At 37.9% G+C, this 25,948-nt stretch overlaps 1 protein-coding gene across 1 annotated transcript in view; it reads left to right on the plus strand.

The window, feature by feature from the left end:
• Positions 1 to 25,948, plus strand: part of PATJ (PATJ crumbs cell polarity complex component) — a 111,973-nt gene that overhangs the window by 904 nt on the left and 85,121 nt on the right. The window contains exons 2-18 of the mRNA XM_072419386.1: positions 2,740 to 2,799; positions 2,877 to 3,058; positions 4,066 to 4,263; positions 5,373 to 5,512; positions 7,065 to 7,248; positions 8,917 to 9,045; positions 12,439 to 12,651; positions 13,226 to 13,325; positions 14,824 to 14,912; positions 15,818 to 15,962; positions 16,245 to 16,379; positions 19,817 to 19,890; positions 20,493 to 20,549; positions 20,831 to 20,965; positions 23,638 to 23,799; positions 24,438 to 24,488; positions 25,040 to 25,189. Of these exons, the coding sequence (XP_072275487.1) occupies positions 2,778 to 2,799; positions 2,877 to 3,058; positions 4,066 to 4,263; positions 5,373 to 5,512; positions 7,065 to 7,248; positions 8,917 to 9,045; positions 12,439 to 12,651; positions 13,226 to 13,325; positions 14,824 to 14,912; positions 15,818 to 15,962; positions 16,245 to 16,379; positions 19,817 to 19,890; positions 20,493 to 20,549; positions 20,831 to 20,965; positions 23,638 to 23,799; positions 24,438 to 24,488; positions 25,040 to 25,189 (2,166 nt within the window). The 5' untranslated portion in view covers positions 2,740 to 2,777. The remainder of the gene's footprint in view (positions 1 to 2,739; positions 2,800 to 2,876; positions 3,059 to 4,065; positions 4,264 to 5,372; positions 5,513 to 7,064; positions 7,249 to 8,916; positions 9,046 to 12,438; positions 12,652 to 13,225; positions 13,326 to 14,823; positions 14,913 to 15,817; positions 15,963 to 16,244; positions 16,380 to 19,816; positions 19,891 to 20,492; positions 20,550 to 20,830; positions 20,966 to 23,637; positions 23,800 to 24,437; positions 24,489 to 25,039; positions 25,190 to 25,948) is intronic.

A 25,948-nucleotide genomic window follows, 5' to 3' on the forward strand; every position in this document is an offset into this window, starting at 1 on the left:
AGACACAGCAGGGAGTGATGAGACCCTTCAAGGTACAATGTAACACATTACAAAGTGATAGAACCCCAGGAAGGTACAATAGGACACAGCAAGAAGCACAACAATCTGCAGGGAGTATGAAACCCCCAGAGGTACAGTATGACACAGCAGGGAGAGCACGGATCTACAGGGAGTAAAAGAACCCCCAGTTGTACAGTAGGGAGTGGGAAACAAAGCAGAGATACAAGTTAGCACAGTAGAGAGGCACTATGTAACACAGTAGGAAGTGATAAGTGACTCTGAGATACCAGGTAACACAGTAGGGAGTAATAGAACATGTAACACAGCGGAGAGTGATCCTTCAAGGTACAATGTGTCATTACAAAGTAATAGAACCCCAGGAAGGTAAATTTAACACAGCAAGGATAATGAGAATCTGCAGGGAGAAGTAGAAACTCCAGAGGTACAATAGGGAGTGAAAGACAACTCAAAGATACAAGGTAACACTGTAGGGAGTGATAGGAGTATAATATTACAGAGCAGAAATTGATGGGACCCTTCAATGTACAATGTAACACATTACAAAGTAATAGAACCCCAGAAAGGTACAATATAACACAGCAAGGAGAGCAAGAATCTTCAGGGAGTAGTAGAAACCTCAGAGGTCCAGTAGGGAGTGGGCGACAACTAAGAGATACTAGCCAACACAGTAGGAAGTTATAGGATTCTTCAGATTATAATCTACAAAGTGATTTATTCCACAGGTACAAAATGATACAGCTAGGAAAGAAAGAATCTGCAGGGAGTAATTAAACCCCCAGAGCTACAGCAGGGAGTGGGGGAAAACCAAGAGATACAAGGTAACACAGTGGGGTGTGATAGACCAAAAGATATTTTGTAACACAGCAGGAAGTGCTAGGACCCCTCAAGGTACAATGTAACCCTTTATAAGAACCCCCAAAGGTACAATATGATACAGAAGGGAGTGTAACACCATAGAACGTGATAAGTGAAGATACCAGGTAACACAGTAGGGAGTAATAGAACGTCAGAGATACCAGGTAACAGTAGGGACTGATGGAACCATCAGAGATAACAGGTAACACAGTAGGGACTGATAGAACTGTCAGGGATACCAGGTAACACAGTAGGGAGTAATAGAACGTCAGAGATACCAGGTAACAGTAGGGACTGATGGAACCATCAGAGATAACAGGTAACACAGTAGGGACTGATAGAACCGTCAGAGATACCAGGTAACACAGTAGGGACTGATAGAACTGTCAGGGATACCAGGTAACACAGTAGGGAGTAATAGAACCGTCAGAGATACCAGGTAACACAGTAGGGACTGATAGAACTGTCAGGGATACCAGGTAACACAGTAGGGAGTAATAGAACCGTCAGAGATACCAGGTAACACAGTAGGGACTGATAGAACCCTTTGAGACACAATGTGTCATTAGTGCAAACATTAAATTCTTTAACAGCTGAGGTACAATATAAAACCCCCTTTTGCCTTGTTGCTGGTTGGCCTTGGTCATAATTACAGTTTCCCAGTCCTTGCAGGGCTCTGCTTTTCATAGCTCTCTGTCTTTTCACTTCCCTGCACTTCATTTGCATCTTGTCTAGTAAGGGAATGGTGAGTCTGTGTTGTAAGGTGTGGCCAGGTAGATGACTTCCTAGTTCTGGATGCAGGTAGCTGTTGATCATAGAGGCGTTTATATGACTTATTTTGGCAGCCAGCATGCAGCTTTAGTTCATGTAGGGTTTCTTGAAGGTGATAACAGGTATGTGGAATGCCAAGGTTAATATTATATTGAACCTTTCTTATGCCAGGGCAGATTCCTTTAGAAAAAGGAGCAAGACTTGAATGAGCTTTTCCCTTAGTTTTGTAATAGACTTTATGCACTGTTATAGCAGCAGAGAGCACACATGCACTGTAGCCTATGTGCATTGTGCTGCCCTGCAATATAAGTGAGTTGTCTGCGTTTGTTGTCCAATAAATGTGATGTCCTTTTTCTAGCTTAGGATGAGCTCCCAGCTCATTCAAAATAGAAAGAATGTTCTGCCTTACCAAAAATATTGGGTTAATGCAGGAGAAGTAGCACAATATACAGTCATTGATTTACCAGAGGTGTGGAGAATGTTCCCTAATATTGGTGAATACAATGAAACAAAGTAAAAATTCATCATGCAACCAATATCTAGTTAGTTGCATGGAAAACTTGATTTTGATAATATTTGGATGATGGTAACTGGCCTCATTCAATAAAGTGAGTGAACCTTTTTTTTGCAAACCAAAGACCTAACTTGGTAACTGGGGTAAAGTTTTCCTGGCTTAAACTGGAACTAAAGCTATGTGACTCGCCTATCAGCGTTCCAACAACCAACTTCCTTCTCTTCTTCTTCCCAGAGACGATGTTTGGCCTATTGATTATTATTGGGCTATATAATGCAATGCACACGTTAACATGTTCAGCACATCACTGTGGTGTAAATAGGGGATCTGAACGTCACTGATTTTGACAACCACGCCGATTACCAAGAGAGTGAGCAGTTGGAACTCCTGATTTGCTGTTTTTCAGGTCTGTGCTTACAGTGCTAAGCTAGAGGATCAGCATATTGGCCAACCGACAAGAGTTTTAGGTCAGCATTGGGAGCCTCTGTGTTCTTGTGAATCATGAATTCTAAAATTCATGCAAATCACTGTAATGTTTTTATTTTTTTTTCTAAATTGAGTATTGTTTTTGCTTTCAGGTTTTATAACGTGATCAGTCTTCCGTGTATGGTTAAAGATGCCAGAGTTTCTCGATACAGGTAAATCGTATGCTCCACCTTTGGAGGGCCGGTATGGTGTAAACAGAATATTTCATACAATTTTTCTACCTTTTTAGGAACTGGTAGTCTGGACAAGCAACAAGTGCTACAGACTGTGGATCGCCTGCAGAAGAAACTGAAAGACAAAGGTGACCTGCAACACCATGAGAAGATGTGTATCCTACGGGAAACCCTGGCCAGTCCTCTCTTTAATCAAATTCTGACTGTGCAGCAGTCCATTAAACAACTAAAAGAGCAGGTGAGTGCCATATGATGCCGAATGTTCAAAGGGGAAGCATAATGCATTAAAAGTGGAAGGTTAACCTGCCTATATTTTTCCTTAGCTAATTTCTACATATACTTTTATTATATACCCTGTTTGAGACAATGGGCCTGATTTATTAAAACTCTCCAAGGCTGGAGGGGATGCACTTTTATCAGTGAGCCTGGGTGATCGTGCAAATTTATAACGGATCTAGTCCAGGATTGAAAACATTTCCTAACAAATAGCAACTGACTTAAGAAATCTCGAGCATTGGAGAGCTTTAATAAATCAGGCCCATATGTACCTAATTGCTGTCAATGCAAAGCAGCTTCATGAAAACTTTGCAATCCACTAAATGCAGGGGGTGGTCTGGGGACAGTTTGAGATCAAAGCACTAGATGATGATAGACATCATTCAGCCAGGAAATTGATACACAGTCAACTAGAGAAATTGTACCCAAAACTCCCATGCCCCCATACCTGAAAGGAGTAAGGCTATGGATACAATAGTTGGTTAGTTTTATGTAGAGTTAGGCCCAGCATTCTGAGATATTAGAACTGCGTAATAGACAATATCAAGCTTGCTGCCTCTTTTCCCCTGCAATGCAAGTCTATGTTAGGACATTTATGATGAGGGGATGTGGTTGTTACCCAGCTCCGTCAGCACAGAGGACTGCAGTATGAAGGCAGGAAGCACCCTTCTTTCTAAAAGAGTTCGGAAATGTAAGGCTTTTTGTAGCACAAATATAGATTTCTGTGTTCCCAGGATCTTGGAGGACATTCCTTGATGTTACCCTTTCTTGTGTGGTTTGCTACCTGCCCTTAAATTGGCAACATAACACTGTTTCCAAGAGCCAGAAATCAGCAGTGTTACTTATTACTACTAATAGTTTTTTTCTGACAGTTTATCTTTAAATTTGTTTTTTTCTTGGCCAAGTACGGCAACATATATATATATATTTATTATATTTAATTGATTTGGCTCTGTTGCATTTGCCCAGCTGAACCGCATGCCAGCTGACCGTACTGCAGAATTTGATTTCACCAAGAAAGGCTTGTTGGTATTTCAAGCAGACTCTTCTGCTCAATTGGGAAACAAGACAGACTCTTTGTCCTTCGACAACTTTGTTACGTCTCGACTTGTCCAGGAGAACCAGCGAACTGATGAATTCGACAGGAAGATTCAGCTGATTGCCGCAGTAAGTGTAAGCCCATCTGTGTGGATGATATACTTCACGTCAAGATCAAAGCACCTTGCGACTGGTCAATGCTTTTTTTTTTTTTTTTACTGTCAGTGCTATCTTTATTTAAAACATTTAACAGCAATTGAAATGACCAACTCATATGATTTATGTAGTATGTTCTAAAAAAGTAGATTCCATAAAAAAAAAGCAATACTTGTCACTAGCAATACTTAACCCTCTTCCTGTGCGCTCAGGCTGTCCTGGGCATGCCCCCTGATCAGGGCCACCTTTAACTTGAGTTTTGCAAAGTTGGAACTTTTACTCATCTGAATGGGGGATTAGGAGGTTTGCCCAGTTTGTGGGGCTGGGTCCCCACATTGGCCTGGGTTTATAGAAAAATATTGATATTATAAAATTAGTGCTACATTTTAATGACTCTCCTCCATGACAATAGGGAAAAGTGAGGAAGAGGAACTGTCACAATATTAGCCAAACCCAAGAAAAAGATTGCATAGTGCGGAAAAGGAGCTTTGTGATGAGGAGTGTTATCTTAGGGGCCATTCACACCCTAAAGTCCTGTTGCATTGTATTGTGTTAATGGACATTTTTGAAGTAAAGTATATTACATATGGCAGCTAATTGTAATGAATACACCACTGCTTGCATGTAATGACATATGATAAATACAGAGCTACATTTAAACAGCTAATTAACGTTCCTATTATAAAAAGCCCCTTTTTAGCGGAATTTAAAAATGTTTGTTAAAGAGGTGGTGAGGAATCTGAAAATCTCCTTTTGCCAAACAGCAGTTTGTTCAGCCTTCATTGAAGCCAGGTCCTAATGTACATTTCTTCAGCTGGAAAATAAAGTGTGAGAATAGTTCTGAAACTCCCCGAGGTTTTCCGTCATGTGGCTGACGGCATGTGCTGTTCTGTTTTCACTGGAAAGTAATGGAGTGAGATCTTGGGCAGAATTAATTTATTATCAAAGTGCTGAGCTTGTCAAGTCTTGCAGGACATAAATTTCTCCCAGTACCCCGGTCCCTCCGGAGCAAATTGAGTTTGTTGGTACAGACCGCCGCCTAACAAATCAAAATTCTATTTGTTTTTTTTTTCCTTTTTTAGGGTCGGCAAGTTGAATATGTAGATATAGAAAACCCTGCTGTCGGGGGTCTTGGTTTTAGCGTGGTGGCGCTGAAAAATGCCAGTGGGGGAGACGGTGGTGTGTTTATCAAAGGAGTGCAAGCAGGAAGCATTGCAGACAGGTAAACAATATATATGTTTTTCACTGTGTTAATTATATTTTGCTTATGTTAATTTGACAGTTATACAAGCCCTTAAAATAGACCCTAGCCGAATTTAATTGGCTAAATTGTGGTGTAAAAACAATTGCCATTTTTGTTTCCACCTTAATGCTCCTGAATTCATGAAGCTTCTTTCTAGTACAGTCCTGTCTTCATGCACTCTAGCAGTGGCTGCCTGGCATTTTTATGGCAGGTTTCCTGATGGTGACAACAGAAGGCCATACCAGCCCATTACCGGTAGAAATGATTTTTTGTGGTCACCATCGAAAGGATGAGCCTAAACCAGGGCCTTCATGGCAGAACCACCATGGTTTATTCTAAGTAAAATTGTAGACGTGGATGCAAATAACTCAAATAATATTAGCATCTCAAAAGCTGATATACGATTTTAGTGGTTGTTTTTATTTACTTTGAAGGAAACCTTTACAGAGGGATTATCTTTGCTGATTTTTCACTTAGAAAATGTTGCCTGGCTGTTGGGCTAGCTGCAATTCCTGTCAGAGTAACAGCCATGCAATTAGCAGGGGTTTACTTTTAAAACCATACTTCCAGAATACTTGAAATTTTCATCCAGTCTAGGGTATAGGAGTTAGGGCTTGTCGCCATGCTTTGTTCACCTAAAATAGGTTTTTCATATACAGTCCATTACAATGCAGAGGTCTGTATCATCTCAAACTACTGATAGATAGAAGTCTAAGAAGAAACACAAACTTTAATATTTGCATTACCCTGCAATCCTTTGCAGCCGGGTCCTTGTGTGCTAGAACCCTAATGGGAAGTTCTTTATCACATACAGTGTTAATGATTCTGCATTGTATGTGATGACATTGGGGAAAAAGCGGTGGTGACAAGATTGATAGAAGACTTGCAGATCAGTCACCACCACTAGACCCAGTGGGGAGGGTTTGTAGACTTGGAACCCAGGAATAAAGGAAGTAATCGCCTCTGATGTCTACCCATAAAAAAAGAAGGCACATTGTAAACCATGCAATTTTTTTTCAAATCTTAATCATCATAATTCCAAATTTTTTTTAAATTGTAATTTTCTCTGCTGCAGCTGCATAACCCTTTAGGTTTACAAAACTATAATAAATTCTTTATTCAAAATAGTACAAATAAAAGGTATCCAATGTGCAAGCTGAGAAATTGTATTGTTTAAGAAAAAATATATATGCTCATTTTGAATTTGATGCAGCGTCATTTTAGCTATGTTTCCAATGTCTTTACCAGCTTCAATGTATAACCCACAGAAACTGTATATTAGCTGTTGGTTTTTATATTTTGTATCCTTTGGGGTAGAAGAGGGGGTAATCATTATATATATAATTATACATCAGATTGTGAGCCCTTTTGAGGGACAGTTAGCGACATGACTATAGACTTTGTACAACTCTGTGTAATATGTCAGCGCTAAATACATACTGTGCCAATATTAAGCAAAGATACATATTTTTACAAGTATTTCCAATTAGTGGTGTGTTCATGTGATGAATGTATCATTGATGTCTTCCAGGGATGGACGGCTTAAAGAAAATGACCAGATACTGGCAATTAATTACACCCCCTTGGACCTAACCGTCTCCCACCAAGAGGCCATATCTCTACTCCAGCAAACTTCTGGATTCTTACACCTGGTGGTAGCTAAGCAGCAGGCACCCAGCATCCCCCAAAGCCAAACTAACCAGCTGGACGAGCAAGTATGTTATCATCTCTGGAGATCTCTGGGGTCAATGGTATCACAGGTTTCAGGGGAGCTGTTACTGTTTTGTATCAAACAAAGCATTTTAATCTTCCCTGCTGATACTGATTTTTTTATATTACAATATTTATAAGTATTACACAACATAATGACAGGAAAGCATTCATTGTTGGGCATCTGTGTTATTTGGTTATCTATGGCCTTTAATGGAGACTTACATTTTATTTGCTGTTATTAAGTAAAGCTGCATAAACACGTGCAATAATTATCGTTGGAAACAAACGAAAAATGACCGACTGATAATCATTAACAAAAAAAGTGCACAACGATGCCGATGAACGAGGATTGTCGCTGGAAACGAGCGACCGTCCTGACGGGTCTGATTGAGCGACGATTGTTCACAATTTATTGTGTGTACAGTCGTTCAGTGATTGTGGATGGTTCTGGAGTACACTTTTTCCTTTACATGTCACTTCCTGCATCGTTAAAACGATTGTATCTAGCATGTATACATTATTGGTGGATTATATTTGAATGATCGTATCGTTACAGCATGTACAGAATTGTGCACAATACAATCATTCAAAATAATCATGCATAATCATTAGTCGTTTATTTTCCAACAACATTTATTGCACGTGTGTACCTAGCTTAACCCTTACAGGTCTTGCTCCTCCTCTGTGACAGAATAGTGAAAGCACAAGCAGAAAGCAGGCAGGGCAATACTTGTTTGCTTTATGTTCTGTTTGTGATGAGGGACACATAGGCATTGGTTGCCACATTTTTTGAAGTCCCAGGCAGCCCCTGTGGAATCCTAGAAAGGAATGGGAAAGTACATGTGCCACTCCACTAGTCCAGAATAGGCACTTTGGGGGGCTACAGGGATCCCTTTTCATCAGGGCTGGAGGATTAGATAAGAAAGATCAAATCTGGACTGCAATAAGTGATTACTGAAACAAATAGTTGATGAGAACAATTTACCCCCCTTGATGTCTGGCAGCCTTCCCAATGAATAGCAACGCAGCCAATTCTGGACTCATTACCAGTGGAGTGGGTGCTAAATTTTAAGCTGATCTCTCTGTCTCTTTTCTCTTATATTAGCATGCCCCTTATTAGCACATGAGCATTGCAGCACAACTGACTGGCTTTTTGTGCTGCTTCAGCCTTCCCCCCAGTCTAAGCTTTGCTGTACAGTGACTTCAAAAAGCTGATATCAAATCAGGTATTTCCTCTGCATGCATTTGAAAATACATTATGATGTATTCAATACATAGCTGCATGTGCATGTGTCTTTTTATGCTTCAAATTTCAACTAATGTATTCAGTCAAGGAAAATCAGGCAGCATGCTGAAGTTGTGAAGCCCCCTAGACTCCATGTGTTCCATGAATGTGCAGCATATGTATATGTTGAATATAAGCAATTATTACAATAAGCACCCGCTAATGTTCAGTGTAATGGGAGCCATATGGAAGAGCGACTTTTTCCACAAAACCCTTCCAGGCAGATCAGATCTAGTTATACTCCAACATGTAGTCTGCTGACACCATACAATGTATGAAAATCTGTGCAACAATCTCGTTGGTTTTAGCTCTGCTGTGTGACACTTTGACCTATTAGTTGGAAGATTGTGAGAGTGATTTTTTTTTTCTGCCATGTGATTTGCAGATGCGTTGGAGCCACATAGAAGAAATTGAACTTGTTAATGATGGCTCAGGATTGGGGTTCGGCATTGTTGGTGGAAAAGCCAGCGGGGTAATTGTCAGAACCATCTTAACCGGGGGACTGGCTGATCAGGTAATTTATCTCTTCATTCTGTATAATGTAATGAATATCATTAATAACAATTTAAAAGGTATACTTGGAGTAATATTCACACCATTGGTCACATTTTTACAATTTTAGCATTGTTGGCAAAAATATTAAAATAGGTAATGATTCAGACTGTTCTTTTGCCAACATGACATGAAAAGGTGCCTGCTATTTATTTACTTTTAATTATATAGCTGACATATGATGCAGCGCTTTACAAAGTCTAATATATCACTAATTGTCCCTCAAAGGGGCTCACAATCTAATGTCCCTTATGTAGTCATTTGTCAATTACACAATCTTAGGACAGTTTTTGAGGAAAAGCTGGTTAACCTAACTACATTTTTTTGGAATGTGGGAGGAAACCAGAGCACCCGGAGGAAACCCACACAAACACTGAGAGAACATACCATCTCCATGCAGATAGTGTCCTGACTGAGATTCGATCCTGTGACCTAGCACTGCAAAGGTGTGAGTGCTAGTGACCCCGTGCTATCAATTAAGTACCCCTATTATCATTAAACTTTTAATATTATTAAGGCTATTCCCACACTAGTTTTGAGTTTACGGTGCATATACAGCTTCCTCATGCCAGGGAACCACTACCTCTTGTGGGTATGCTACATGTAGCTTTCCTAGTGGCAGCTCCATAGAGGATGAATGGGGGCGGCAGTGAGCAGAACTTGTTAAGCTCACTACTATTACCTGTCAAATGGTGTCCAATACTACCACCTACTCACTACTACAGCACCTGCTGCTGGTGCTTTAGGAAACGGCACTGCAGTGCGAGTAACCAAGAGGCTGGCAAGGTGCCAGCCATAGAGAGCCACGTGAAATGCTCTGTCCCAAAGCTGATCTGAACCTGCTCTAATTTTATCTTTTGTGTCAATATCACAAAGCAACTCCGATTAATCCAATGTACTAAATTACTAGGTTCAAAATTCATGTGCTTCAAATGATAATGCTGTCTCTTTTTTCTTCACCAATTTTTATTCCATTTATTATTGAAATGCCTTGAAACTAGCCACCTATGACAAATGACCAAATTTTGATGGCTGATCAAACTCATAATGGGTGGTAGATTTCTTTTAAGCACTTTCAAATAGTAGAAAGTGGTTGAAATGTATTAAACATCACTAGATTTAGAATCTTATAACCTATTGAAAAAACAATACACAAAGTCAGGTTTAGTGCACCGATAATTTAAAGATGACCTTGTGCAAACTCATTGTTGTAATTAACCTATGCTGTTTCTAGTAGATTATGTAATCTTCACAATTGCTGCAATACAAAATTAGAAAGGGAGGCTTGTAAAACTGGAAAAGCCACCAGGCAAATTCTGCAAAAGGCGAGTCAAAATATTTCCATACCTAGAATGCATGGTACTTTTAGTGTAAAAATGCCTATTAATGTGTCAGTTTCAGCGGCTTTCTATCTACCAGGAATTAAACATTTACAAATAATCCACAGAAGCCAAACAATTTACCACCCACACGTTGTATCAATCCGCAAAGTTTGGTCAATAGATTGACAATTTCAATTCATTTTGTATAAAATATTTAGAAACTGTACCATTTTACTACTTTAGCCAATTGGCAGAATTCTGATCTTCTCTTCCTTCCATCAATAGAAAACACTATTTTATGTCTTTATTTTATGTCTTCAGTACTGAACACATTTGAAAAATTAGCATTTAAGTTATCCTAGGCACCATCTGATGTCTGTTTTATGGCTCCACTTTCACCTAATTAAAATGGTTGACAGGAACAGGAATTTCCAAATGTACTTTATGTTAAATATGTGAAAAGTTTTGATCTTGCAGGAGACTATAATTAGCCAACTTTGTCCGATGTACACATCCCCTCCAGATCAGACTCGAGCACCTTTTGCCTTTTTTTAATTTAAAATACATTATCTGTAATTGTGACAATATACTATCTGGATGGAGAGGCCGGTTTCTGAAATTTAAAGGGCTTTATGGCTGGTTAATTGCAAAAATAAATAGATCTCATCAATTTAACTCGGGAGATACATAAGGCATTTAAGCAGCTGTAAACTGCGAGCTTTAAAACTGGATGCAATTTAGTGAAAACATGAGGGGAGAGGGAAAAAGGCTAATTTCTCCTGCACTTGTGTTAAATAAAACCCTCTATTAATCTTGGTAATAATATATTTCATGTATTTCACAATGTCTTGATTAAGTAAAACCCATTGATTATAACGAATGTCAAAGGATCCTCTCAAAATTGCTGTAAAATTGTATACTGGTGCTAAATTTCCACCCAGGACAGCTTAGTAAAGAAATCTGAGGTAATATGGTGAATAAATGTCATAAATTACACCTGTAGGCTGTATTACCATGTAGAAATTTTGATGGCATTTTTTTTTTGGCCTCTTCATTGTTTATCACTGAGAATGCATCCTATCCGTTCACCATGTACTGGTGAGATCATTGGGAATGCAGCCTATACGTTCGCTATGGACTGGGGCTGTCAATGGGAATGCAACCTATCCATTCACTATGGACTGGGGCCGTCACTGGGAATGCACCTTATCCATTCATTATGGACTGGGGCCACCACTGGGAAATGCAGCCTATCCATTCACTATGGATTGGGGCCGTCAATGGGAATGCATCCTATCTGTTCACCATGTACTGGTGAGATCATTGGGAATGCAGTCTATACGGTCACTATGGATTGGGACCGTCAATGGGAATGCACCTTATCCATTCATTATGGACTGGGGCCAACACTGGGAAATGCAGCCTATCCATTCACTATGGACTGGGGCCGTCACTGGGAATGCAGCCTATCCATTTACTACATTACTCTTTCTCAACCAAGCTTCTGTGAAACCCCAAGGTTCCCTCAGAAATTAGTAGTTTATTTTACACTTAAAAATCAGAATTAACTGACACCCAAAATTGTAATTGGGCATTTGTTGGGGGCAAAAAATATCTTCTTACTGATAACTAGTGTAATTGGCCAGTTCTGTCATTCACTACCTGTAATAGGGGCCCATCTTCCAATGATTAGCAATGTTAAGTGGTCCGCCCATTATTCAGCAATCTAAACAGATCTTTCTGCTGATTGATTTGAAGAATTGAAAATTTCAAGAGAACTCCTTACTGACCACCAATATAAGGAGGCATCTTTTCACTGACTGAAATCACTGAAAATATTTTCATATAGAGCACCTTATTGGGGCTTTCCTTGGACCCAAAAGTTAATTCAGGGGTTCCTTTAAAAAGCATTTTAATCTAAAGTTAAAAATGTTGGGAAGAGGCTGTTCCATTGACTGGTAACTCAACTGACCATGAAGTTGTAGTTCATTAAAAAAAATCTTGTAACATATTTCTGGGTATAACATTTGTAGGATGGAAGATTGAAAACTGGAGATCATATCTTAAAAATTGGAGACACCGATGTCCAAGGAATGGCCAGCGATCAGGTCGCTCAGGTGTTGAGAAATTGTGGAAATTCTGTCCGGATGGTCGTGGCCCGGGATCCAATTGTAAAGACTCCAATAAAACCTCCGGCTCCGACCACATTGCCGGTCGGGTCGTTGCCTCCTCCCAAGGTCCCCACTGTAAGTACCAGAACATTATATTTAGAATCTAAAGGCGGATGATAAAGCACTTTTAAGAAACTTTAAAGGTGGGGCATCACCTTTAATGAATAATTCATATAGCTTAGTAAATGTCAAGATCATTACCTTTGCAAAGAATTACATGTAAGAAAATCTAAAAAACAGGATTTTTCCTTGCAAATGATTGAATGGTTTCCTTTACAAGAACTCTGCATTTACTAAGCTAAAGGAAATATCCGTTGCAATGGGGTAATTCACATTACTTAGTGAACAACCTGTATCTCTTTAGTAAATTAACCCCTTTATCCTCCTACAGGCTTTTTGACCAGTTGAAGTAAGTGTACAAGTGTTCTACTTCTGATTCCAGTATCATCCAGCTTGTTTACTGTGAGCCCAGGCTTTCATGGACCTGTCACACCTGGATGTGTCAGCATGCTGGGCATGGGCTTCACTTTTTTAAGGAGACCAGTAGTTTACTCCACTTTATACATCTAAAGTAGAGGAAAATATCTTTAGATACCTGAAGTCAGATTTCAGTGTGGGGGGAAAAAACATTTTTGCTCTCCTATTTCAGGATAGTCCAGATGGCAGTCTCTATGATGTCACACTTACCAAGAAGGAAGGTCAGAGTCTTGGGATTACCATTGTTGGATATACCGGTTCAAACAGCGGAGGTAAGGAGTTCTTTATAGGGAGCAAATAATCCCACATTTGGGCTGAGAGCATCATTTTGCATGAAGTTTCCTAATTATCCTTCAGCTGCAAGTAAAGTTGCATTAGTGATATGTATAGTATTTCTCTGTTCTAATAACACTTTGTATTTGTATTTAAGATAAAAAGACAGCCTATGACCCATTTCTCTTTATTTTACACCAATAATTCTCAGCATGCAGGATTTAAGCAGGTATGCAGGTTTTCCTCCCCTACAGATGCCTGCATAAGTCAGTCCGGTGCATGAACCCTCCATTACACCTGTATGTCATACTCCATGTTTCCCAATAATGATGCATAAATGTCTTTTGTCTTCGAGTTTTAGTCTCACCCCTTCATTCCATTCTGGTGGAAACATTCCTGATGTAACATTACTGTCTCAAAGCAGAACTAAAGGATATTTTTCAATTTAATGCAAACTGTGCATGCATGCCAAAGAGCACTTGACATCGAGATGCAACCAAACTTTCGTCAGCACATATAACTATCATGACTGTCTTTTTCAAGTTTACAGCACCTCGCATATTTATGCAGCTGAGAGAATCATCTGCTCCTCAACTACATCATGGGCTTTCTACCATGCTGTGTCTGACTTTTCTTTAGATTTTTTTCTCCCATGTGGGATATTCATCTTTTACCTCCAATTCTCTGCTTTATATTCATTGTGCTGTCTTTAAGAGACAAACCAAGGTGGAGTTTAACCAGTGGATCCAATGTAAATGGACCGTTCAGACCTTAAACATCCACATAAAAACATACAACCTGTACAATCTCATTCATTGGCTTTGCAGTGTCCCACTTGTACCAATGTTCTGATTCCCATCACATATTATGGTAGACACTAGAATGGCATAATTCACCATGTTTTGTTTTATTTATGTAGTGCCAACATCATCTGCAGAATTGTACAATGGAAAAAATAATCATTAAGTGAAAATTCAACTCAAACTGCTTTGTAGCCCTAGCCCTCTCCCTTTGTTGGTTATGCAGGAATAGAGCTCCAGGTAAACATAGATTAAATTAGTATAAGTTAAGAGATGTGGTGAGTGCACTAGTTTCCTTTTTTTAACTTTGATTCTGCCAGTAACACACATTCTGTCCTAAAATTTCAATGTTCATTACCTGTGATGAGCAGACTGCTCTTCTGAATTGGACTGCAAATGCCTCTCCCTCTTTTCATCTCAAATTCTAATTCAGATAAAATAACTAGCCAAGCTGATGCTATACTGACAATGTCAATGGGTATTTATGTACTTGGCCGGAAAAAAGAAATGGTAAGCTACGTAATACTACGATTTTGCATTCATATACACCTTAAATGTAAAAAAAATTAACGCTTTCAAATACAAAATTTTGGTTATAAGGCATCAGCAATTTTACTAGGAAATACGTAATTGTGTAATATCAAATGTTTTAATAAATCTTAAAGCTTTTAGTTTTTTCTCCATTTTTCTTTTTCAGGATCTTCTGGTATTTTTGTAAAGGGAATCATACCAGGCAGTGCCGCTGACCAAAGTGGATGCATTCAGGTTAATGACAGAATTGTTGCTGTAAGTAGGCTTTTCCTCAAAGGTTTTTTGGTTGATGAATATTTAATGTACAGCGCTGCGTAATATGTTGGCACTAAATAAATACTTTAATAATAATAAGGAAAAGCTGTTCCATGCTTATTTTGCGGAAGGGACCCAGAGATCCTGTCCAGGTGTATATTCTATGTTAGAGATCTGGACTAGCTAACAGCCCAAACAAATGCACAAAATGATGGTCCATACTCATTTGTTCAGTATGGCTTCATATACTGTTCATTTTGCAGCATCCAGCATTATTTTATATTGTTTTTATTTTTATGCAGTATTTATATAGCACCAACATATTATATTATGCAGCGCTGTAAAAAGTCCATAATCATGTCACTAGCTGTCCCTAAAAGGAGCTCACAATGACATGTCCTTTATTACAGTCGAAGGTCATTTTTTGGGGGGAAGCCAGTTAACCTAACTGCAAGTTTTTGGAATGTGGGAACCATAGTACTCGGAGGAAACCCACACAAACACCGAGAGAACCTGCAAATTCCATGCATATATTGTCCTGGCCGAGATTCTAACCTGGGACCCAGTGCTGCAAAGGCCAAAGTGGGAACCTCTGAGCCACTGTGCTGCCCTCATTTATTAGAATCTTTATAATCAGTTGGTTGGCATTATTTTGTAATCACACTGTCTTACATGGTGGACAGCCTTTGGTTTGTGTCCTTATAGTATTGGATGAGTCCCTCGGCACAGTTGCCATTGACTGTGGGATATATATTTGTATGTACAGTGTATCAGGTAATATATATATATATATAAATTTTTTTTTTTTTTTTTTTTTTTTTTTTTTTTTTTTTTTTTTTTTTTTTTTTTTTTTTTTTTTTTTTTTTTTTACTTATTTTCTCATTAACTTGTTTTTCTTATTAAAGGTGGATGGCATGAACATCCAGGATATGTCCAATCCTGATGTTGTGTCTGCACTACGTAACACCGGGCAGACTGTTAACCTGACTCTCTCCAGGGGTAAAGTGCCAACAGGCCCACCACCTCTCCCTGAGAATCCTCCAAGCAAAGGTCTGATTTCTGTATTTTAAATAATTTAAAACAAACGTATTAGAATTTCACTTGACAAGCATATAGTGTTGGTTTGATTACACATCATGTGCTACTACCCAACTGGAGCAGATTAAAAAATTTTCAGTAGTCGGAGAATGAGCAACTGTTTCCCAATACAGTTTTATTATTGACTTATACTTAATTTAACCTGAAGTGGGGTTATTTTGCACAACTTTTTACTAGTAACTATTTGCTTTGTTGTGACATACAACCAACTTAAATTGCTTTATCTACTTAAAGAAATGCCAAGCATGGCACTGCCTCTGTTGCCTGCCCTTTCGCCAGTGGCCGAAATCAAAGAGGTGCCGGAAAGTCCAGTATATGATGCTGCATACAAGGAACAAGATGACAACTTTAGAAATGAGCTTCACACAGGTTTGTGGACATTTCCTTATATTAATGGTAGCAAATTTTAGAGACTTTTAAGGCATCAAACTCACAAAAAAACCTGGACAAAATCATATTTAAAACATTACAATATACATATTAAATTGATTCCATATACAAGAAAAACATCAACACAGGACAACTATTACATGTTAAAACACAATGTCAATCATTTGGTAGTCTCAATTTCTCACATATTATTATTATTATTATTATTATTATTATTAATATTATTAATAATAATAATAAACAGGATTTATATAGCGCCAACATATTACGCAGCACTGTACATTAAATAGGGATTGCAAATGACAGACTAATACAGAGAGTGATACAGGAGGAGGAGAGGACCCTGCCCCGAAGAGCTTACAATCTAGTAGGCATATGTCCCAAAACAGGCACAATGGGTTTGCAGACCTATTAGTCTGCTTTTTCAGGAGTGAGGTAGGGCATATCAGATCTGTGTAAGTAAAATCTTTTTGTGGTTCATAAATACAACAAATATTTTTGGTTAAATTTTTTTAAATATATTTATATAAATTGTTTTGTCAGTTTTGTGTTTTTCCTATGTAATATATATATATATATATATATATATATATCTCAATCGTTTGAGATTAGATCTGATATGACCTACCTTTCTTCTGAAGACGCAGACTAAATAGGTCTGTTTTGTGTTGATGTTTTTCTTGTATATGGAATTAATTAAAGATGTATATTTTAATGTTTTAAATTTGATTTTGCCCAGGTTATTTTTGTGAATTTAATGCCTTTAAAGGTCCCTAGAATTTGTATTTTCCTTTTTTGTCATTAAATGATTTTATGGGATGTGGCATCCATTTACGTTCCTACAAAAAAAAGTTTCAGACTCGGGAATCAGAATAATCATTTAATGGTAGCAAAATTTTCACACTTCTTCATGGTTGTTTATACAATATTACAAAAGATACCATATAGCGTTGGTTTTGTGTGGGATTTTAAAGGCACATATCCTTAAAAGTAATGACCAAAACAATCTTGTGTGGATTAAAAACAATATATTTTAATTATGATGTTTTTTTATAAATAAAAACATATACATTTTGACAAGTTCCAACCACATAAAACATTCTTTGTATATCCGCATACGTTGTTCCAGTTAAGATCCTAATACAATCATCAATTCAAATTCGTATATACATGAACACAAAACTTGTGAATTTTACTCAATTCACCTAAATATGTCCATTATTTAATAAATTATTACATTTATTAAATAATGGACATATTTGGGTGAAATATGCTTAAGAATTACAGGCCTACAATGTAAAATACATTTTCATGAAAAACAATGTACCACTTTTATACATATAAATCTAGACAGAAATGAACCGCACAAGAGGTTAAAATCCACTCTATTTGGGATCTTTTGTCGTCTACTTAAATATATGCAATGTTGCACTATTCATCCTACTACTCCGCTGCACTGTAATGCACCACATGGTTTTGGTATGACCATAAATCAGCTGGACAGTAAACAGTCAGTATTGTGTTTGTTGGAATAATGTAATACATAAACCTTTACAACATTACCTGTACTAAAATAAGTTAGGTTCTTTCAGGTCTTAGGACCTGCGTCAGTGTCTATTGGGTTTTGCATGTAAATCTATGGGAATGCAGAACCCTCATTAAGCATATTAAATGCAGGTTAGATAGAGGATGAATGCAAGTCAAATACACCTGTTTATTACAGTCTAAGGTCACCTACAGTCTAAGGTCACCTATTCAGAGTTCCTACACCTAGGAATGATTTTAAACAAATAAAATATCTCAAACGCCTTTTTTTTTTTTTTAAGTCCAAGGCACATCTACTTGGGCCCTCAAAGAATGTGTTATATTTCAATCATGGTTTTTGTATTATTTTATTTTTAATACACTGTACAATAAATAGGGGTTGCAAATGACAGTAAAATACAGACAGTAACACAGAAGGAGAGGACCCTGCCCCGAGGAGCTTACAATCCCATTTTATTTAGAGAAAGGATAGAAAACATTAACAAAAAGAAGACAAAAAAGGCCTAACAATAAGTATAGTTAATACAAACCCTCACAATGGGCCTGATATATTAAAGCTCTCCAAGACTGGAGAAGATACACTTTCATCAGTAAAGCTGGGTGAACCAGCAAGCCTGGAATGGATCTGGTCCAGCATTGAAAACCTTTGCTAACAAATGCCTTTTAAGAAATCCATTTCAGGTTTGCTGTATCATACAGGTTCACTGATGAAAGTGTATCCTCTTCAGCCTTGGAGAGCTTTCATAAATCTGGCCCATAGTATCCAACCTGAACATAGTATAACCATACACTAGGTTTCATAACTAGAAAAACTGCAACCATCACATCATTTATATGTGTTTATTAAGATAGAAGAAACAAGAAACCATCAATCCATATTATTTGTAGATAGTCTGAGGAAGGCAGGACCCCAATCTGAGGGAATGCAATGGTTAATAAAACGGTAAAAGATAAAGAAAAAGGGGAGGGGGGTTTGGAATCTCCAAGAAGGCAGGCAAAACCAATGACAATATATATCTCTAAAACTTGGGACAAAAATGTCTTAAGTTGGTGGGAGCCAAAAAAGTCTATTTACATGCTCCAGGTTTCTATAAATCCTGATTTTCTGTCATGAAGCCAAGCCATTAAATGCTCTCTGACAGCCAATCTAACAGAGATGTGGCTTGCAGAGAGAATCAGAGCAAACCCCTCTTAGTGGCACAAATCAACCCCTGAGGCAGAGAGAGAAGTGCAACCTCAGAAGATAGGGGAAAACCCCAAATTCGCGACCTGGTAATAAATAGTAAAAATTGAGGACCAAAAACGGTGAATATAAATACAAGTCCACCAAATATTCAACATAATGCTCGTCTCTCTTCCACACCTCCAGCAAAGCCCAGAGACCTGTGGGAAAATTCTGTGTAGCAAAGGAGAGCACCTTTGCCATCTGGACAGAATCCAACTTGGTTTTTGGGGCATCTAACTATGCTGTAACAATGTTACAAATGTAGAGAACAGTTATCATTTCACCAGTGAAGGGACTAATAATTGGTATTGGTCTGCTTCAAGTCCCTGTACAGCTGAGCTGAATGGGAGAAGCAGCACAAGTAGCCAGTTCACTCGTGCTGATAAGAGGAAAAAGTGCGGCAGATGCCTATTATGTTTTCTTCACTTCAGCTGCTGAGGGCAAGTCCATGACCGCCTGATTTTTGGGAAAATAGGTTGAATCATGCTGGCCGTCATTAAACATGGAAGACTGGGGATATGTATTGTCAAACGCTTAGTGCACGTGTGTGTGTGTATGTATGGGAATATGTCAGAACCAATGACCTAACAAATTAAGTCTTATATATGCCTGTCTTTAATTTATGCAAATGTTGTTTGCTTCATAGAACCCCTGACTCCTGAGGCTGCAGCACTGAAATCCAAGTGGGAGAAGCGTCTTGGCCCTGACTATTTAGTTATGGTATTTTATCATTCTTATATTATCAGTATTTATATAGCACCAACATATTATGCAGCGCTGTACAAAGTCCATAGTCATATCACTAGCTGTCCCTCAAAGAGGCTGACAATCTCATGTCCCTACCATAGTCATATGTCATTACCACAGTCTAATAACAATTTTTTGGGGGGCCTAAGTGCATGTTTTTGGAATGTGGTAGGAAACCGGAGTACCCGGAGAAAACCCACGCAAATACAGAGATAACCTGCAAACTCCATGCAGATAGACTCCTGGCTGAGATTTGAATGTAGGACCTAGCACTGCAAAGGCCAGAGTGCTAACCTCCGAGTCACCATGCTGCCATGCTGTTATGTAAATTATGGTGTAACTAAACCCAAAAACAAAAATGTAATATATTGCCACTACCCAGTCCTTAGATGTAGTTGTTGCATCTGCCATGGAGCTCAAGATAGCTTTTCAAATATAAAAGGTAGAGCTGTTTGTAAAATCTCCACTATTCTTGCATATTGTGATCAGTGCAGAGTTTAGGCAGACTAGAAAGTTGCTGAAGGGTTCACATATCAAACTATTCACTTCCACTGACTCTGGTTATCCTTCCACAGGTTGTCGATCTGGATACCAAGATAGAAGATGATGAGGAGCTGCAGAAATACTCCAAGGTCCGTAGATCTGTTTATCCTTCTGGTTTTGGTTTTAATTCACTTGATTTCAATGCACCACAGTTTTGGCTTTTAGGTCCTGACATTTGTTTGGTACCTATTTTGTCTAAGGACATTGGTAGAGTTACAGCAAAGAGGTATTCAACATCTGTGATTGGCTTCTTTTAGTTTAAGTAGTGATATAAAAAAACACACAATAAAGGTCTGTTTACTTTTTAATTATTCAATCCCAAACTGCTAATTTAATTTCAGCAAGTGAATCTCTTCATTCTGTATTACAGCTTTTGCCAATCCATACTATGAGACTGGGGGTGGAACTTGACACTTTTGATGGCCACCATTATATATCATCCATTGCTCCTGAAGGTCCAGTTGCCAAACTTGGAATTTTACAGCCAGAAGATGAACTCTTGGAGGTAAATTTAATACATGAATATTAAGAGTTGACCTTGGCCTACATATGTTGTAAGATATTTATCAGACCTTAACTGATCTGGCTCTTAGCTCAGCCACTATAAAAATGCAGCCGAATTTGTGTGCAACTATATTATTATTATTATTATTATTATTTTTATTATTATTAATATTATTATTATTATTACACAGTTTTTATATAGGGCAGACATATTGCGTAGCGCTGTACAAAGTTCATAATCATGTCACTAGCTGTCTCCCAAAGGAACTCACAATCTATTGTCCCTACCATAGTCATATGTCTTGAACACAGTCTAAGGTCAATTTTGGGAGAAGCCAAATATCCTAACTGCATGTTTTTGAAATGTGGGAGGAAACCCACGCAAACACGGGGAGAACCTGCAAATTCCATGCAGATAATGTCCTGGGACCCAGCGCTGCATAGTGCTAACCACTGAGCCAACGTGCTGCCCATAGTTTTTAACCCTTTTTTTTATGTTTTAGGGTTAATCCGTGTTACACTGCAGGATTTATGTCCTATTTTGGTGCTCTGGAACTCTAAAAATGCCACACACTTTTAGCACAAGTGTTAAAATAAGGGCTGGTTCACATTGCATTACTGCAGTGCAATCTATTTTAAATAGACCTGCAGTACATCAAACTACAGTGCATGGCACTGCATCTATTGTATGTTTTGGTGAAAATTTAAACAAAATATGTATACTTCTTTTTGTGTGCTGCTTTGTAATTGAAGTGAATGGGACTTCCTCATCTCACTGCATAGTAAAATTCACAAAATTCAGTTGTCTCCTAAAATAGCTGCAGACATATTGTCAATTAAAACAAATGTTTATTGTGTAACAGCACTTTCCTATATTTTCTATCCCTAATATGACCAGTAAATGGAACATATTGCATGCTATATTTTTAATCATTGACAAAAATGTCACATTCTGACATGCCCAGAAACACAGACAAGTCAGTACCTTACCGACAAAAATAGAAATATGTGCAGAAAACTGTGCAGAACAACACTCTATGCTGTACTAATACACAAAGAAAGACATTTGCAGAGATGTAGAAAATAACTAGAAATGCGTGGCAACTTGTCAGCAACAAGATTGCTAACAGTGCAAAGACACCACACATTTTGTATGACATTGTCCCCCCTCTGGCTAGGCCAGTGATTTGTCATTTGCTGGTTAACTTGTGCAAAGTTTCAACAATCAACTGTACAGTGCTCTAGGAGCAAATGTATTCATTAGCATCCATGTTGATGGCAAAAAGCCAGAAGTGAAAGAATTGCTAATGTAACATTTGCTTTTACAGTCCAGTCCTCTTTCCATTCACAGGAGACCATTATATGGCACCCAGAAAAAGCTGCAGTAACAAGCTTCCTACCACAATCAAACAGTTATAAATTTTCAAACACTCCTAATGCTTGTGGGAGAAGGGGCAAACTAAGACATCCCCAAATTGCGAAGTTTGGCTCGACAAACTAATCACACAATCTAAAACACCAGCAATCTTACTGAGGTTATTTACGTACTCATTGTCCTTCTCTTGGGTGATTCTTGCAGATACCATAAAACAAAAGCACTGAATCATTTTACCATAATTGAAAGAAACTGAGAATTGATGTGGTTTACAAAGTTTACATACAGAACAGTCTCTGACCTTTGCTGAAAACTCTATTCATTATTATTCTCTTCATGCTTGCCTTGACCTAAAGAGCCATGCCAGTACTCTGTGTACACATAACTTAATAGCCTACAAATGTCTATTGGATTGCTTTTATTCCTGGAACCTGGAAATTTGATCTCTCTGTGGAAGTGATGACATCTTTTTTTGTTGTAAAAAAAAAAAAAAAAAACAGTAGATATATTATCAGTTAAAGCACTTCAGATAAAAGAAGCAAAAAAAAAAAACTTTTCTAGAACATTTAGTCTACAACCGAGCACTTCTCCACATCTCCTTATATTGATGTGCTAGGAATCTGAATCATGTCACATCTGTCAAATTCATATCCGTGTAGAAGGAATTAATTAAAGTTAGGGAATGTTTAATAAGGTTTTTTTTCACTAGTTTTCCATGTTGTCATAATCTAGTTTTTTTTTGTCGTGCTCCAAAATAATTTTCAATTAGGTCTTGGTAGGATAGGTTAATGTCATTTGATTAACACTAATAATAACAGTAGAAGTTCTATGATATATAGCACCATATATGATATAGCGCAGTGTTTCTCAATCAGGCTTATGTGGAACTCCAGGGTTCCTCCAGAGGTTGCTAGGGGTTCCTTCAGCAATGAGCAATTTGTGCCTTTCATGTTAGTTTAACTGGCACAACCCCTAACTGACATTCTGCCCAATGGCCAGCAATGTAAGAGGAATTCTTCCCACTGACCACCACACTAATGTACTGTGAGCTATAGGAGGAATTATAGGAGGGGTTCCCTAAGGCCTAAAAATTATTTTAAGGGTTCCCCTAGAAGATCCTCTTTCTGCTATAAAGGATAGATGTCCTATCAAAACATTAACTTATTTACACAAAAATACAAATCAAATCTATTCTTGCCTGGTAACATTTATTTTACATGGACACTTTTATGTTAGATTTCATGAACATTCATTGAGTCGCCCACCCTTTTTTTTTTTTTTTTTTTCCCCCCCCACAGGTTAACCAGGTGCAGCTGTATGGAAAGTCACGCAGAGAGGCAATTTCATTCCTAAAAGAAGTACCTCCTCCCTTTACACTGGTTTGCTGCCGTCGCTTGGTTGATGATGAAAGTGACAACTTTGCGGACGAACCAAAATCTTTGATGATTCAAGATGAAATGGTAAAAACATACGCATATACCACAAAACACTAAAGTTTTTTTTACAGTAAAAATGAGTTTAAGGAAACAATGTTCTTCACACTTGATACTGACATGAAAACTGTGTGTATCTTGGCTGAATAAAAATGTATTAGCCTCCTCCAGTTTTTTTTTTTTTAAAGATATTCATAATAAAATATTTGAGCATTATGTTCTGGCCATCTGAATGTAGTCTTCATCAGGTATGTAATATACATAAATGAATGACCCATAAAATTGACCTGGTTTATGTATTCCCATGATCATAATTACCAAAAATGAATCGTGGAAAAAATAAGTACTCCATTTCATTTACCACCCCTTCAAATCCTTAAAAATAGTTTTGGATGTAACAGATTAGCTGCCAATAATAAGAACGTCCTTAAAGTATGCAGGAGCAATCTTTTTGCTGTATATTGAGTCAACTACACATCTTTTGTTATATTTAGGTGTACTGCAACATCACATTTTGGTTTGTCATTATAATAACTCCAGACTTGATGAACAGAGACAGTTAGTGGTATGAAAGGGAGGACCAGCACGTGCTTAAGGAATAAAGTTTGAAACTGTTTGTGTTTGGATATTTTTTTTTTATATGAATTTGTGTCCTTTATTTCTAGGAAGAAGTATTCCATACAAAACAAGCAGCTGGTTCTGCAGTTGATAGTAAGGTAAATATTGAAGACTCAATGATGTTGTCTAGCTGAGAGTTATAATCACTGCAGGGGCCCATTATCTATATCTTTTTGTCTTTTTGCAATTTTACCTGGTAAGGAGTGGTTATGGTTAGGTCAACTAACCTGGTAACTTGGCAAAACTTTTAATGTATTTTTTTAATAAAATAGGCCACCCTAATTTATTCTGTAAACCATGTAGTTATTAACAGAGAAGGTTAGTTGGGTTGCACAATTAACAAATGGGGTTAACAAGTTCAAGGTGCCAATTAAAGTTGTACAGTGAAAATGCTAATGTCACAAGGTACTTGGATATATCGTAGACATCCATTTCTGACTAGTCTTCAGATGAGAACTCTCTAATTTGGCGATCACTTTTTTTCTCCCATGGTTGCGTGTAAGGTTTTCTGTGGATAAACATGAATGAAACCTGAAATAATTATTTGCAGAATCTATTTGCAAAGTGAACATTTGTTTACATAAGTCTACAAGATTTCTTTAGTAACCTCCAGCGGTTTTGACACATTTTCATTTATTCCTCCAATTAGGTAAAGTCAGTAGAAGACACAGCTCAGCAATTTGAATTGAATAATAATGAGGAGGATGATGGGGAGTTGACTTTGTGGTCGTCAGAGGTGGAAATTGTTGAACTGGAGAAGGACAAAAGAGGGCTTGGGTTCAGTATTCTGGATTATGAGGTATGTTTAACCCTATCTACTGAGAAGTGGCCTTTCCAGCAAAAGCAATATTAAAGGGTCAGCCATTGAAGCTGCAGACTTGAATGTGCTGCTTGTTTGTTCTGTCTGAAAATATATTGGTATAAACTCTTTGCTTTGCATATTACATAGAACTCTAACTATCCCTCATGGATTTCTATTTTGTATTGTGGATAATGTAAAAGGAATAGCTGGGACATTGGTGGGCAACTGGGGACTTCCATAACTCCCAGGTTAACAAGAACAAAATTGGGAATTATGGAGTACTAGGAGTGTTCATTCCTATATAAAATCAGGAGCTGACACGGTACATCAAAGTTCACCTGCACTCCAAATGGTCACTTTTCAATGGTCTGACCCTTTAAATCATATGTGTCTTTTTGTATTAGGATTATTATTAGTTTATGTTCTGCCAAAGCCATTTTCTTGGTTACGGAAGAGCCCATGTTATTTTTTTACTTCTACTCAAGGCTCCTTTAGAGATATTTACCCTCACCTGTCCTGCTGAGCCCTTTTTCAGACCGGATGTTGGGGGAACACAGACTGAAATAAAAAGATTGCTTTTCTTTAGTGGAGTAAAGGGGAAGGTTAGAAGTTCTGTCAGATTTTATTTTCAATCTCCTGAAGATTTGTTCTCTTGGTCTGGTAACACTTGTTATCAGGACTGGATATAAAATGAACTCTCTCTAACAGAGCCTTGCGTAATAAAAAAAACCCCAACATTCTGTTCTAATTTTTTCT

The sequence above is a fragment of the Pyxicephalus adspersus genome, chromosome 8 (genome assembly GCF_032062135.1).
Source record: "Pyxicephalus adspersus chromosome 8, UCB_Pads_2.0, whole genome shotgun sequence".
Lineage (NCBI taxonomy): Eukaryota > Metazoa > Chordata > Amphibia > Anura > Pyxicephalidae > Pyxicephalus > Pyxicephalus adspersus.